We start from the raw sequence: 14288 nt of genomic DNA on the forward strand, positions 1-14288 counted from the left end.
CCACTCTGCCAGTCCCTGATGCTTCCAGTGCTTCCAATTTCCACCTGCATGTGAAAAATCCACCAGCAAAAGTCACCAGGGATGCCTGAAAACCAGAGCCAGGGCTGGAGGAACCCCCTGGACTCCTCTGGGGTTGCCCCAGGAAGGACAAGAAGCAGATCCCAAACCCAATTAAAAAAACCCACCAAACTCTGAACCAAAACCCGAGTCAGCGGAGCCGCACGACAGGTTTTGAAGGATGAGAATAATAACACTTAATTTCCAGCATTCTCATGCCTTTCAGCAGACCCAAAATAGCTGCTGAGCCATCGGGGACCTGCTGCACTGAATTTTTTAACGTCAACTTTCCCTCTGAGGCTGCAGGTTTTGGCACTGGAGACACCAAGCCCTGACCCTTTTTAGGAAAAGCTCCCACAGCTCCATCCCCTGCCCCTCTGCACCCAAAAAACCTCCTCAAATGTCTGAAAACCTCGAGGAAAAGAAAAAAAAAATAATCAGGTTAAACAAGAGGTTTGGGAAAACAAAAAAATCTGATTTTTTTAAACACCCCCTGGGATGTGTTTTTGCCGTGGCTTCGCCCCCAGATTTTTCAACCAACCTCCAGCAGCATCTCTCCCCCTCAGCTGGAGGATGAACAAACACCTTAAAGGATTTTTTTTTTTTTTTTTTTCAGCCAGGGAGAAAAAAGGCAGAGATGAAGATGTTACAGATTAAATCTGCTTTTTGTGAGGAATGTGACGACTCCAGGTGGATTCATCACCTTAACCAGCAAACACTGGGATGCTCCAGGTCCAGTGGGGCTGAGAAAACAGAAAAACCCTCCTCAAACCCTTCTCAAACCCTCCTCAGAGGCACCAGAGCAGGGCTGGGCTGAGGAGGAGTCGATAAAAGCTTTTAGATGTTGTTGTTATCCAGCCTGGAGCTCTGCCAGCCTGGGAATGTTCCCTGTGCAAAGAGCAGCAGCTCCAGGGCTCCCTCCTCCTCCTCCTCTTCTTCTCACTGGGCATAAAGTGATGCCTGAAGTTTTTTTATTTTTCATATTTCCAGGTTCTGTGGTGGCCAGGGGTGCAGCCCTGAGCTCACAGTCAGTGTCACTCAGCTCTGCACACAGCAGGGACACAAAACAAATCCCAAATGGACACCAAGGACAATGAAGCCAACACCATCCTCTAGTCTTGATCCTTGGAGGGCTCTTTCCATGAGCAGACATGGGAAACCTGCAGCTCCAACATCCACCTCGTGTGTTCTCTGTGTTTTAAAATTCTCCTGTAAAATCCCAGTCCCCAAATCCCAAATCCAAGTCCCGAAGCTCTCACGGTGACAATTCCCTCCCAGTGACACAGGGCAGGGCACACACAGCTCGTGGCTCCAGGTGTGGAGGGGACACCCAGCAAAGAGCCCGATGGGTGAAAATAATGAACATTTGGCTCCTCACTCCATTCTCCTTCCTTCTCCTGCCTCATGGACCAGTGGTTTCCACAGGTGGGGATCCCTCCTGTGTCTCAGCATCTCCCCGAGGTGCTCCCACCTCCCCAGTGGTGCCTCAAGTTTTATTTTCCTGTGTTTCAGGTTCTGTGGTGGCCAGGGGGGCAGCCCTGAGCTCACAGTCAGTGTCACTCAGCTCTGCACACAGCAGGGACACAAAACAAATCCTTGCCCAAATGGACACCAAGGACAACTCTCAGGCCCAAGAGCACAAACAAGGGGGGCTGGAGGGAGGAACAACAAGGATGGGACCTCACAACCTGCAGCTGCAATTGGACAATTCAAGCCCAAGCTGCAAATGGACCAAAACTGATCCAAGTGTCACACCTGGGGACCCTTTGGCCATTTGGGGACCATTTTGGGTCCCCCTTGGGTGTAGCCCTGGCCAGGCTCTTGTCCTGCCCAAGGTGGATCCTGGAGGCCTTGGAATAAATCTCTGCTTTATTCTCCAGCTCTGCCCAGTCTCTGCTCCAGCTCAGCCTCCCCAAGGCACCAAAACAACCTGAGGCTGAGCCACATCCTGGTTAACCCTTTCCTGGCCAGCAGCAGCTCCCCAGGGACAGCTCTGGGCTCCAAAGGAAGGGAGATGGTTCCACAGCCACATTCCCATGGATGGCTCAAGCCTCACCAAACTCGTTTTTCATTTCAACACACTCGGCTTTAACCTCTCAGTGCTCCCCCATGACTCACTGAGTCTCTGTTCTCTTCCCAAAGCATCCCAAAAATCCCACCCTGGTCCCTCTGCTCAGCTCCAGGAGCTGCTCCTGCTGCCCCCCACCCTCTGCCACCTCTCCAGACCCTTCCCAAGGCATCCAGGAGGAGAAAAATCAGGATTTGGATCAAACAGACCCTGACGAGGTGCCTCCTGCCCATTATCCACATTCCAGTTCCTTTTTCCAGGAGGAAAACACAAACCAGCAGCACAATTTGGGGATAAAACCCCTCCCTGAGCTCTCAAATCCTCCTTGTCCCTGTCCCAGGCAGCAGAATTCCCACGGGATGGGTGTGTGGATTTAAAGCTGGATTTAAAGCTGGATTTAAGGATAGATTGGAGATTTTTATATCTACATGGCACTTTTCCTGCTCATCCTTGTCACTCCAACACTAAAATTTCACTTGCCCCAAACCTTTCCCTTTCCACAGGCTCCAAAAGCCCAAAAAAAAAATTTTAAAAAAACAACTCCTCCAACTTTTGGGAACAAGTGAGGTTTGTGCTCCAAGTGTTTCTCCATCCTTTGGATGGGGAGAGCAGCAGGAAAAGGCAGAATTTGGAGCCCAAAGAGCTCCCAGGGGATCCCAGAGCAGCTCTGGGCACCCCCTGAACCCTTTGGGAGCCCCAAAAATCCAGGACAGGGCAGAGAGAGGAGGCAAATCCTCACCACTGGAATTTCACCCCCAATATCCTGTCAGGAATCCTGTCAGGAGAGGCTCCAAAAGGCAGGAAAAAGGGAAAACTGCTCCTCCAGACTCCTCAAAACCCTCCCACTCCTTCCTCACATCCACAGGCCAATGAAATCCCACCGAACTCAACATGAAAATTCAAGAATCTCCTTGGAAATCACTGACTGCACCATTCCCTGTTTTTTTTTTTTTTAATGCAGAAATCCACCCAGCTCGTTCTGTATCCGTGTAATTTGGATTATTATATAAATGGTGTTTGTTGTCTGTGTTTAAGAGCAGCCTCAGGGTGATTTTTTGGGCTGTGCAGCACCCCCAGGGTTGGGACAGGAGGTCAAACCTGAGCTGGTTGGAGGAGTTTTGGCAGCAAAAAGAGCAAAAGCAGAAGTGAGAATTGGGGAGGAGGAAAAAAGGGAGGATTTATAAAAAGAAAACAGCTCAGCCAGTCTAAAGCTGCATCCAGCACTGCCAGAGCTCAGGGAAATCACAGATTCCTGAAATCTGGGAGAGAAATCCAGCCATGAACAGCTGCCAGGTGCTCGTGCTTACAGCTGGAGGAAGGGCAGGAGCATCCAGGCTGGGAATTCCCACTGGCCAGGACTGAGAATTCCCACTGACCAGGGCTGGGAATACCCACTGACCAGGACTGGGAATACCCACTGACCAGAGCTGGGAATTCCCACTGACCAGAGCTGGGAATTCCCACTGACCACAACTGGGAATTCCCACTGACCAGGGCTGGGAATTCCCACTGACCACAACTGGGAATTCCCACTGACCAGGGCTGGGAATACCCACTGACCAGAACTGGGAATTCCCACTGACCAGGACTGGGAATTCTCATTGACCATCTCTGGGACCAGTCCCCAGGCTGGGAATTCTCACTGACCAGGACTGGGAATTCCCACTGACCAGCTCTGGGATCAGCCCCAGCCCAGGAATTCCCATTCCCCAGCTCAGGAATTCCCACTCATCAGCTCTGGGATGAGCCCCCAGCCCAGGAATTCCCACTGACCAGCACTGGGATCAGCCCCCAGGTCAGGAATTCCCACTGACCAGCACTGGGATGAGCCCCAGACTGGGAATTCTCACTCATCACAACTGGGATCAGCCCCAGCTCAGGAATTCCAACTGACCAGCTCTGGGATCAGTCCTCAGGTCAGGAATTCCCACTGACCAGCACTGGGATCAGCTCTCAAGCTGGGAATTCCCACTGATCAGCTCTGGGATCAGTCCCAGCTCAGGAATTCCCATTCCCCAGCCCAGCAATTCCCACTCACCAGCTCTGGGATCAGCCCCAGACTGGGAATTCTCACTCATCACAACTGGGATCAGCCCCAGATTGGGAATTCCCACTGACCAGCTCTGGGATCAGCCCCAGGCTGGGAATTCCCATTCCCCAGCCCAGGAATTCCCACTGACCAGCCCAGGAATTCCCACTCACCATCTCTGGGATCAGCAGATCAGCCCCATAGACAAAAGCTGCTCCCAGGACAAATCCAGCAGCCACTGGGAAGAAGGAGAAGGCTCCAAAGGCTCCGGACTCCTCGGCCATCTCGATGGCTGGGGCCAGCAGGGACCAGTAGGAGGCTGCCAGCATCACCTGGGGACAGAGGGGTGGTGGTGACATCCCTGGGGACAGGAGGGAAGCTGAAATTCCAATAGAGAAATGGAGACAGAAGCCAAAATCCCAATGAGGAATTGGGTGCAGGATCAGGATCCAGTGGGAAGGAGCAAAGTGAGCCCAGAGGGGTCATCAGGAGGTGCTGGAGGAAAGGGGACCCCAATCTCAGCCCAGCAGCCCCCAGGAATTCCCCTTGGCAGGGTGGTCACAGTCCCAGAGTGGTTTGGGCTGGAAAAGACCCCAAATCCCACCCAGTGCCACCACAGCCAGGGGACACCTCCCACTGTCCCAGGCTGCTCCAAATCCCATCCAGCCTGGCCTGGGACATTCCTGGGGATCCAGGGGCTGCTCTGGGAATCTGTGCCAGCACCTCAACACCCTCACACAGAACAATTCCCAAGCCAAAGCTCCTCCCAGCAGGGACAAAAAGGGGGAGGATTTCTGCCAACAGCCCCATGCAGGTGACAAACCCACAGTGACCCCAAAGCTCTCAGTGACCCCAAAGCTCTCAGTGACCCCAAAGCTCTCCGTGACCCCAACGCTCTCAGTGACCCCACCACAAAGAACAGGACCCAAATTCTCCAGCCCAAACCCATCCAGAGGAGCTGCAGCCCAGGGAGGACTCAGAGCAAACTCTGCCATCCCCAGCCCCTGCTGGGTGTTATAAATTATATTAGAAAATTGGCTTTTGGCAAGATGTGTGCTGTGTGATTAATAATGTTGTTATAACATAGTTATAACATAATTATAATTTTATATATGTATAATAATATGTGGTTTATATATGTATTATTATATATGTATATATAATATTATAATATTTAATATGTATCATAATATTTAATATGTATTACAATATATAATATTTATTATTTTATATATGTATTATATATTATATATGTATTATATAAATGTATTATATGTATTATATATAGGTATATTTTTATAAATATATGTATATATATATTTATATATAATATATTTTTATATATTATATGTATTATTATATATTAATATATGAATATATAATATATAATATGCATATATTATAGATGTATATTTTATATGTATTTTATATATTACGTATTTTATATATAATATATACTATATATGTATTATATATATAATTATATGTATTATGTATATGTATTACATATATAATATTATATTATATATGTATATATATTATATTACATATATATTTTTTATATGTATATATAATGTATATGTGTATATATATATGTATATATAATATATATACATATATATACCTATATATGTATATAATATACATATATGTATATGTATACATATATATGTGTATATATATGTATATATAATATGTATTACATATATATATTTTATATATGTATATATAATATATATGTATTTTTATATATGTATGTATATATGTATAATTATAATTATAACATAATCTAGAATATAAGTTTTTTATTTCTGCTGTTAGTAAAAGAAAATTAGCATAGTGGTAGTAGTTAATATTAATATGCTTAAACTCTCTGTTTGGTCAGGATAACATCAAGTGAACATGGAAAGATTTTGCTATTGATACACCAACTATCAATATCTGCCACCTAAAGAAAGTCTGGACCAAGGCCCAAACTAAAGGTGATAATGAAGACACAGCCCAGAAACACAAATGCTCTAAAAAGGCAAACCCAAGGAGGGACCACGCAAAACAGTTCCTGAAATATAGAAACTAATTTATGGAAAAATATGAATATTCATCAAACTGATGCAACAGAAAGTGTATTTAATGAATGTCTCTGATATAGCAAAGTGTGGACTTGGCTGAGTGCTGAGTCACCCAGCCACACTTTGCTTTATTTTATCTCCTAATTGTCTTAATTTTTTATTAAACACATTTCTGAAAATTCACCAAAAAAATGAACCTCGTTTTTCAGGTGGGGAAGGGAGAAGGAGCTGCAGACACCAGTCCCTGGTGGGGGGGAATTGTGCAAACCTGAGCTGGCTGTGAGTAAGAGGAACGAGGGTTGTCACGTCAGGCTGCCAAAGCTCCCATTCCAAACGTCACCCCCTCCAAACAACCACCACACAGGGCCCAGGGGATGGGGAAACACAGAGCAGGGAGAGCTCGGGGGATTGTGCTGTCAGCTCATGTGAAGGCATCATTTCCCCACGGCAAACAGAGCACTGAGGGCTCAGACCCCAGAGCCGGGAGGATCCCATGGGATCGGGGCTCAGATCCCACAGGGATCAGGGCTCAGATCCCATGGGATTGGGGCTCAGATCCCACAGGGATTGGGACTCAGAGGATCCCACCAGGAGCAGGGCTCAGAGATCCTATGGGATCAGGGCTCACAGGGAGGTGATCCCACAGCTCTGAGGATCCCATGGGATCAGGGCTCCCATCCCATTGGGATCGAGGCTCAGAGGATCCCACCAGGATCGGGGCTCCTGGGAGGTGATCCCACAGCTCTGAGGATCCCATCAGGATCAGGGTTCAGACATCCCACCAGGCTCAGAGCTCCCAGAGAGGTGATCCCACAGTTCCCAGGATCCCACAGGATCAGGGCTCAGATCCCATGGGATTGGGGCTCAGAAATCCCACCAGGATCGGGGCTCCTGGGGAGGTGATCCCACAGGCTCAGGACTCACATCCCTCCCCAGCTCAGGGATCCCAGGGAGCTGAAGCCACAGTTCCCAGGATCCCATCAGGATGAGGGCTCAGATCCCACAGGATCGGGACTGAGATCTCACTGGGATCAGGGATCCCAGGGAGGTGATCCCACAGTTCCCAGGATCCGGGCTCAGAGATCCCACAGGATCAGGGCTCAGATCCCTCCCCAGCTCAGGGCTCCAGAGAGGTGATCCCACAGCTCTGAGGATTCCATGGGATCAGGGCTCAGAGATCCCATCAGGATTAGGTCTCAGAGATCCCATCCCAAGGATCAGGGCTCAGATCCCACTGGGATTGGGGCACAGAGGATCCCACCAGGAGCAGGGCTCAGAGATCCTATGGGATCAGGGCTCACAGGGAGGTGATCCCACAGCTCTGAGGATCCCACAGGCTCAGATCCCACAGGATCAGGGGTCCAGAGATCCCATCAGGATCGGGGCTCAGATCCTACAGGATTGGGGCTCAGATCCCACAGGATCAGGGCTCAGATCCCATTGGATTGGGGCACAGAGATCCCACCAGGATCAGGGGTCCAGGGAGGTGATCTCACGGCTCTGAGGATCCTACAGCTCTGAGGATCCCACATCCCATCAGGATTAGAGCTCCCATCCCACAGGATCAGGGCTCAGAGATCCCACCAGGATCAAAACCCAGATCCCAGAGGATCAGGGCTCCAAGATCCCATTGGAATCAGGGCTCACATCCCTCCCCAGCTCAGGGCTCCTGGGAGGTGACCCCACAGTTCCCAGGATCCCACAGGATCAGGGATCCAAGGGAGGTGACCCCACAGCTCTGAACCAGCCCAGGCTGAAGGAAAAGTGATTTTTTTTTCCCTGTGTTGTGCAGATCAACCCCAGGGGCTGGAAGTCCCTGCCATGGATTCACAGAGCATCCCAAGGGACTCACTGATGATGGCACTTTCCTCACCAAACTTTTCCACTTGGTTTTATTAAGGCTCCAAAAAGGAGGAGCCTCAGCAGAGCCCTGGAAATTCCTGGTGTTGTTCAAAAGGGAATATTTGATCCCTGGGGAGGGGCTGAGGAGAGTGGCTGGGTGATTTTCCTGCTCCACCTGGGCCAGGGAAAACCCAAATTCCAACCCAGGGCAAGGGAAAAGGAAGGGAGAAAAAAAGGAAGGGGAAAAAAAAAAAAGAAGGGGAGGGGGAAAAGAAGGGGAAAAAAAAAAAGGAAAAAAAAGAAGGGGAAAAAAAAGGAAAGGGGGAGAAAAAAGGAAAGGGGGAGAAAAAAGGAAAGGGGGGAAAAAAAAGGAAAGGGGGGAAAAAAAAGGAAAGGGGGGAAAAAAAAGGAAAGGGGGGAAAAAAAAGGAAAGGGGGGGAAAAAGGAAAGGGGGGGAAAAAAGGAAAGGGGGGGAAAAAAAGGAAAGGGGGGAAAAAAGGAAAGGGGGGGAAAAAAAGGAAAGGGGGGGAAAAAAGGAAAGGGGGGGAAAAAAGGAAAGGGGGGGAAAAAAAGGAAAGGGGGGGAAAAAAAGGAAAGGGGGGGAAAAAAAGGAAAGGGAAAGAAAAAAGGAAAGAGAAAAAAAAAAGAAAGAGGGAAAAAAAAAAGAAAGGGGGAAAGGAGCTGCAGGTGTCTGAGCTCAGCCCTGCAGCACCACAGAGAACAGCTGGGAAGGAATGAAAAAAAAATTAAAAATAAATAAATCTCATTTAAGGATCTTGAGATTTTTAAGAGGAAAAAAAAAAAAAAGGCAGAATTTCACATCAGATGCCCCAGCAAAGCAAAGCTTTGTCTCTATGGAAACACAATCACCTCGGAGGCTCCTGCAATGCAAAACCTGCCTCAGCTGGGAGCTGCAGACAGGGAAAAGGCAAAGGCAGGATGGGCTGAGCTCACCCACATCCCCATAGGGGCCACCAGCCCTGGGGCAGCCCCAGGACACCCCCAGGGCTCTCCCAGTACAGCCCAGTTTAATTTAACCCCATCCCCAGGCTCAGCCCAGCACCCCAAACTCAGCCTGAGCACCCACAGGGATGAGGAAAGGAAAGGAAAGGAAAGGAAAGGAAAGGAAAGGAAAGGAAAGGAAAGGAAAGGAAAGGAAAGGAAAGGAAAGGAAAGGAAAGGAAAGGAAAGGAAAGGAAAGGAAAGGAAAGGAAAGGAAAGGAAAGGAAAGGAAAGGAAAGGAAAGGAAAGGAAAGGAAAGGAAAGGAAAGGAAAGGAAAGGAAAGGAAAGGAAAGGAAAGGAAAGGAAAGGAAAGGAAAGGAAAGGAAGCAGAAAAAGGAAAAAAAAGGGGGGCAATGAAAGGAAAAAAAAGAGGGGCAAGGGAAAGGAAAAAAAGGAGACAAAGAAAAGGAAAAAAAGGGGACAAGGAAAAGGTTCCTGGTGTTGTTAAATCCTTTCAGACAAAGGAAAAAAGGGAGACCCAGCTGTTGGCCAAGCAGTGACAACACTGCCCAGCTGGGAAAGGGAAAGCTCAGGGGGATGCTGGTGTCCCCAGGGCTCTGTCCCTGCTGTCCCCAGTGTCCCCAGGGCCCCCTGTCCCCTCCAGGCACTGCAGCACCCCGGGGACAATCTCCCTGCCCTCTCTGAGCCCTGCCAGCTGGAAGAGCTAGGGGAAAAACAAATGTTTGCAGGAGTTCTGTGACTTCCTGAGCCACACCTGGGCTGGGCAGGGCTGGCTCTGAGCTGCTGGTGGCTCTGGTGACGTGGTGGCCACAGAAACTCCTTATCCTGATGGGAAATACCAGCCCAAGGATCCCCTCCAAGGTGAACAATCCTCACCCTGCAGGGAGCAAAGGCAGCAAATGTCACCCAAGTGCCACCAGCCCACGCAGGGGGAGCTGGCAGAGCTCAGGGTGACCCTCACACAGGTGGGAAAAGGGAATTTCCATCCAGAAAACATCCCAGGTGTGCTCCACACACACAGGATGGGGTTTGGCAGCTGGGATGGATATTTAATGGGGGAAAAAAGGTGATTTAATGAGGCTGGAGGAGGACCCAGCTGACCCCCAGCACCTGGGCAGTGGCAGCACCACATTCCCAGGGTTTCCAGCAGGAAAAGGAGGGGGAAAAAAAGAAGGAAAAAAGGAAAGGGGGGGAAAAAAGGAAAGGAAGGGGAAAAAGGAAAGGGGAAAAAAAGGAAGGGGAAAAAAAGGAAAGGGGAAAAGGAAGGGGAAAGGAGGACGATAAACTCACCCCTGCAGCAAAGCCCAAGCTCCCATCAAGGATCCGCCTCTGGAAAAGAAAAAAAACCACAAAAACAAACACAAACCACCTTGAACTCCTGGTGAAACCACTGCCCACAGTGCTGGGGACGGGGGGGGAAAAGGCTCACACCAGGCTGATGAGGGATTTTGGACAACAGGGAGTGGTCTCCCACTGCCAGAGTTCAGGGTTGGGTGGGATTTTTGGGCAGGAATTGTTCCCTGGGAGGTGGGCAGGACTGGCACAGAATTCCCAGAGAACCTGTGGCTGCCCCTGGATCTCTGGAATATCCCAGGCCAGGTTTGGAGCACCCTGGGATAGTGAAGGTGTCCCTGGGGAGGATTTTTACCCCTTCCCCAAGGAAAAAAAAAAAATCAAAGTGAGCCTCACTTCACATCCACCTCCTGAATAAATCATCACAAAACCCAGGTTTAAATAACAACAAACCCATCTGGGCAATTTGGGACACCCTGACTAGGGGAGGGGGGCTCTAATTTTGGCTCCAGGGTGACTTAAAGCTCAGCTGTGAGCACAGCCTGACCCAAATCCTGCCCTGGAAACAAAAGCAGGTTGGAGGGAGGGGAAGGCCCAGGAGCACATTCCACAGCCCAGGCTCAGCAAATTGAATTTTTCTGCCTCTCTTGAGAATTGGGAAAAGAGCTGGATTTCCTCCTCCTCTCCCTCCTGGAGGTTTGGGGGTGTAACAGTGTCTTTTGGGGTCTTTTCTAGAGCCCAGTCAGGGAAAGTGCTGGAGGAGGAGGATTCAGCAGCAATTCCAGCTCACACAGTACAAGGCTGAGCTCAGGAGAGGGCAGAGGGCAGGAATTCCAGCAGGAATTTATTCCATGTGCTGAAAGTGAATCCAGAGCCAAAAAAAGAGAAAAAAATGTGAATTTTCTCAGTTATATTGGGGGTCTCGGGTTCATGGGTGGTACAGGGGGTAAGTGACAATAGGGAAGAGAGGAACAGGACACCAGACCCCATAACCAATGGGGAAATAGGGAAAGGGGACACCATGGGGTGAGTGATGGACTTGAGAAACCCAGAGAGGAGAGTGCACAATCTCTGCATGTTTTCCATGGGGGAAAAGCCCTTTTTTACACCTGGGGCATCTTTAATCTTCACTTTCCCAAGGTGAGGCACTTGGAAACTCCTTTAATGGCACAAGTGACCCCACAGGGGGGATGCAGGCACAGCCAGGGGGGTGTCAGTAGGAGCCAAAGAGAGAAAATATGTGGATTTTCTCAACTTCTCAGGGTCTCAGGTTCATGGGTGGTACAAGTGGCCATAGGGAAGAGAGGAACAGGACACCAGACCCCACAGCAATGGGGAAACAGGGAAAGGGGGTACCATGGGGTGAGTGATGGACTAGAGACACCCAGAGAGAAGACTGGACAGTGTCTGCATGTTTTCCATGGGGGAAAAGCCCTTTTTTTACACCTGGGGCATCTTTAATCTTCACTTTCCCAAGGCAGGGCACTTGTAAACCCCTTTAACGGCACAGGGGGCATTCAGGCAGATCCAGGGGGGTGTGAGCAGGAGCCAAAGAGAAAATATGTGAATTTTCTCAGTTTTACAGGGTCTCAGGTTCATGGGTGATATAAGGGGTAGGACAGGGGGTAAGGGGCCATAGGGAAGAGAGGAACAGGACCCCAGACCCCACAGCAATGGGGAAATAGGGAAAGGGGACACCATGGGGTGGGTGATGGACTTGCCAAACCCAGAGAGAAGATTGGACAGTGTCTGCATGTTTTCCATGGGGGAAAAGCCCTTTTTTTACACCTGGGGCATCTTTAATCTTCACTTTCCCAAGGCAGGGCACTTGTAAACCCCTTTAACGGCACAGGGGGCATTCAGGCAGATCCAGGGGGGTGTGAGCAGGAGCCAAAGAGAAAATATGTGAATTTTCTCAGTTTTACAGGGTCTCAGGTTCATGGGTGATATAAGGGGTAGGACAAGGGGTAAGTGACCATAGGGAAGAGAGGAACTGGACAACAGACCCCATAGCCAGTGGGAAATAGGGAAAGGGGTACCATGGGGTGAGTGATGGACTTGAGAAACTCAGAGAGGAGACTGGACAGTGTCTGCATGTTTTCCATGGGGGAAAAGCCCTTTTTTTTACACCTGGGGCATCTTTAATCTTCACTTTCCCACTTGTAAACCCCTTTAATGGCCCAGGGGGGACACAGACAGAGCCAGGGGACTGGTCCAGCACTGACCTGGCCGCTGTTGAAGACGAAGACCAGCGCGGAGCCCGCGGCCGTCAGCGCCCAGGTGAGCGCCGTGCCCAGCCCTGCCTGCAGCACCGGGCACAGCCCCGCCAGCATCCCGCCCTAGGAGACAGCAGGGATGGGGAAAAGGGTCACCAGAGCCCCAAATCCCACCCCAAACCCTCTGCACCACAGCTGAGCCATCATATCCCCACCTCAGGTAAGGGTGGTACAGGGCTCAGCCTCCAGAGCCTGGAGGATCCCATGGGATCAGGGCTCCCATCCCAAGGATCAGGGCTCAGATCCCATCAGGATCAGGGCTCAGAGAAAGGAAAAAAAAGGGGGGGAGAGAGGAAAATATGGGGGAGAGAGAGGAAAAAAAATGGGGGCAAAAGAAAGGAAAAAAAGGGGGGGAGAAAGAAAGGAAGAAAAAAAAAGGGGGAGGAAGAAAAAGGGGGAGAAAAAAAAGAGGGGAGAAAAAAAAAGAAAAGGGAGGAGGAAAAAGAAAGAAAAGGGGGGAGGAAAAAGGAAAAAAGGGGGGGAGAAAGAAAGAAATAAAAAAGGGGGAGAAAGACAGAAAAAAATGGGGAGAAGAAAAGAAAAAAAGAGGGAGGGGAAGGGAAAAAAAAGGTGGGGGGAGAAAGGAAAAAAGGGGGGAGAAAGAAAAAAAAAAAAAAAAAAAAGGGGAAATACCCCAGGGATGGGGAGGGAGCCCTGGGAATGGCCCAGGGAGCAGCACTGACATGGAAATCCGCCCAGGCAGGAAATAGAGGTGAATAAAGTGACCACACACGTCCCTGTGGATACATTGACGTGTCAACGGCTCAAACACACGGGGACTGACAGGTTTGTGTGGAAATGTAAAATAAACACACACAGCCCAGTGTGGGCTCCAGAGGCTCCCCCAGGCTCATCCCAGGGCTTCTCCCAACCTCTGCAGGTCCGTGCCCGGCTCAGACCCAGCCCCAGCCCCCCAGGAATATCCCCCCCTCCTCCAGGGGGGTCCCACAGCCCACCCAGGACCCCCCAAACACCCCCCAAATCCCCCCTAAACCCTGCACCGGGAGATCCCCACTGTTACCCCGCACCCCCGGGGCCCAGGACCACCAAATCCCCCAAATCTGGATTCCTGGATCCCCAAACCCCCCAAACCTGAAGCCGCCAGACCCCCGAGCCCCCCAAACCTGGACCCCCTCCCCCATGCCCTGACCGCTACCACGACTCTCCTAACCCCCAAACCCGCAGCCCCGCGGCAGTACCGGGACTCTCCTCATACCTGAAGGCTCTGATCGGTGCCAGAACTCCCCCAGCCCCACACTCGGGGCCGAACCCGGTGGTTCCCGGTACCGGCAGAGCCCCGGGCCGGTCCCGCCGCCGCTTCCGGGTGCGCACACGTGTCTGCGGGATGGCCCCGCCCCCTGCGGCTCTCAGCCAATGGCAACGCGGCAGGGGCGGGGCCGCCCGCGATTCTGCGGCTCTCAGCCAATGGCGACGCGGCAGGGGCGGGCTGCCCGCGGTTCTCAGCCAATGGCAGCGCGGCGGGGGCGGGCCGCCCTCGATTCTGCGGTTGGCGCGGGCGCGGCGGGCACAAAGCGAGGCGGGCGGGCGGCGCGGGCGGGCGCGATAAGGTGGTTTTGTCATTGTCACTTCTCTGTCATGTCACTGTTGTGTCAGTGTCGTGTCACTGTCACCGCCCCCTCTGCTGTAAAGAGACCCCCGGACACAGCTGCCCCTTGGTATTGGAGTGCCG

The 14288-nt window shown here is 50.7% G+C and overlaps 1 protein-coding gene across 1 annotated transcript in view; it reads right to left on the reverse strand.

The window, feature by feature from the left end:
- SLC39A11 (solute carrier family 39 member 11) overlaps window positions 1-13918 on the reverse strand; it is a gene marked incomplete at its 3' end in the record, with an annotated part of 62423 nt that extends 48505 nt beyond the window's left edge. Inside the window, exons 1-4 of the mRNA XM_083874717.1 lie at window positions 13815-13918; window positions 12548-12661; window positions 10320-10358; window positions 4328-4486 (exon numbers count right to left, since the gene is read on the reverse strand). Of these exons, the coding sequence (XP_083730843.1) occupies window positions 4328-4486; window positions 10320-10358; window positions 12548-12655 (306 nt within the window). The 5' untranslated portion in view covers window positions 12656-12661; window positions 13815-13918. The remainder of the gene's footprint in view (window positions 1-4327; window positions 4487-10319; window positions 10359-12547; window positions 12662-13814) is intronic.
- Between the last annotated feature and the right edge of the window lie 370 nt (window positions 13919-14288).

The sequence above is a fragment of the Zosterops lateralis genome, assembly GCF_965231275.1.
Source record: "Zosterops lateralis genome assembly, chromosome: 18".
NCBI classification, from domain to species: domain Eukaryota; kingdom Metazoa; phylum Chordata; class Aves; order Passeriformes; family Zosteropidae; genus Zosterops; species Zosterops lateralis.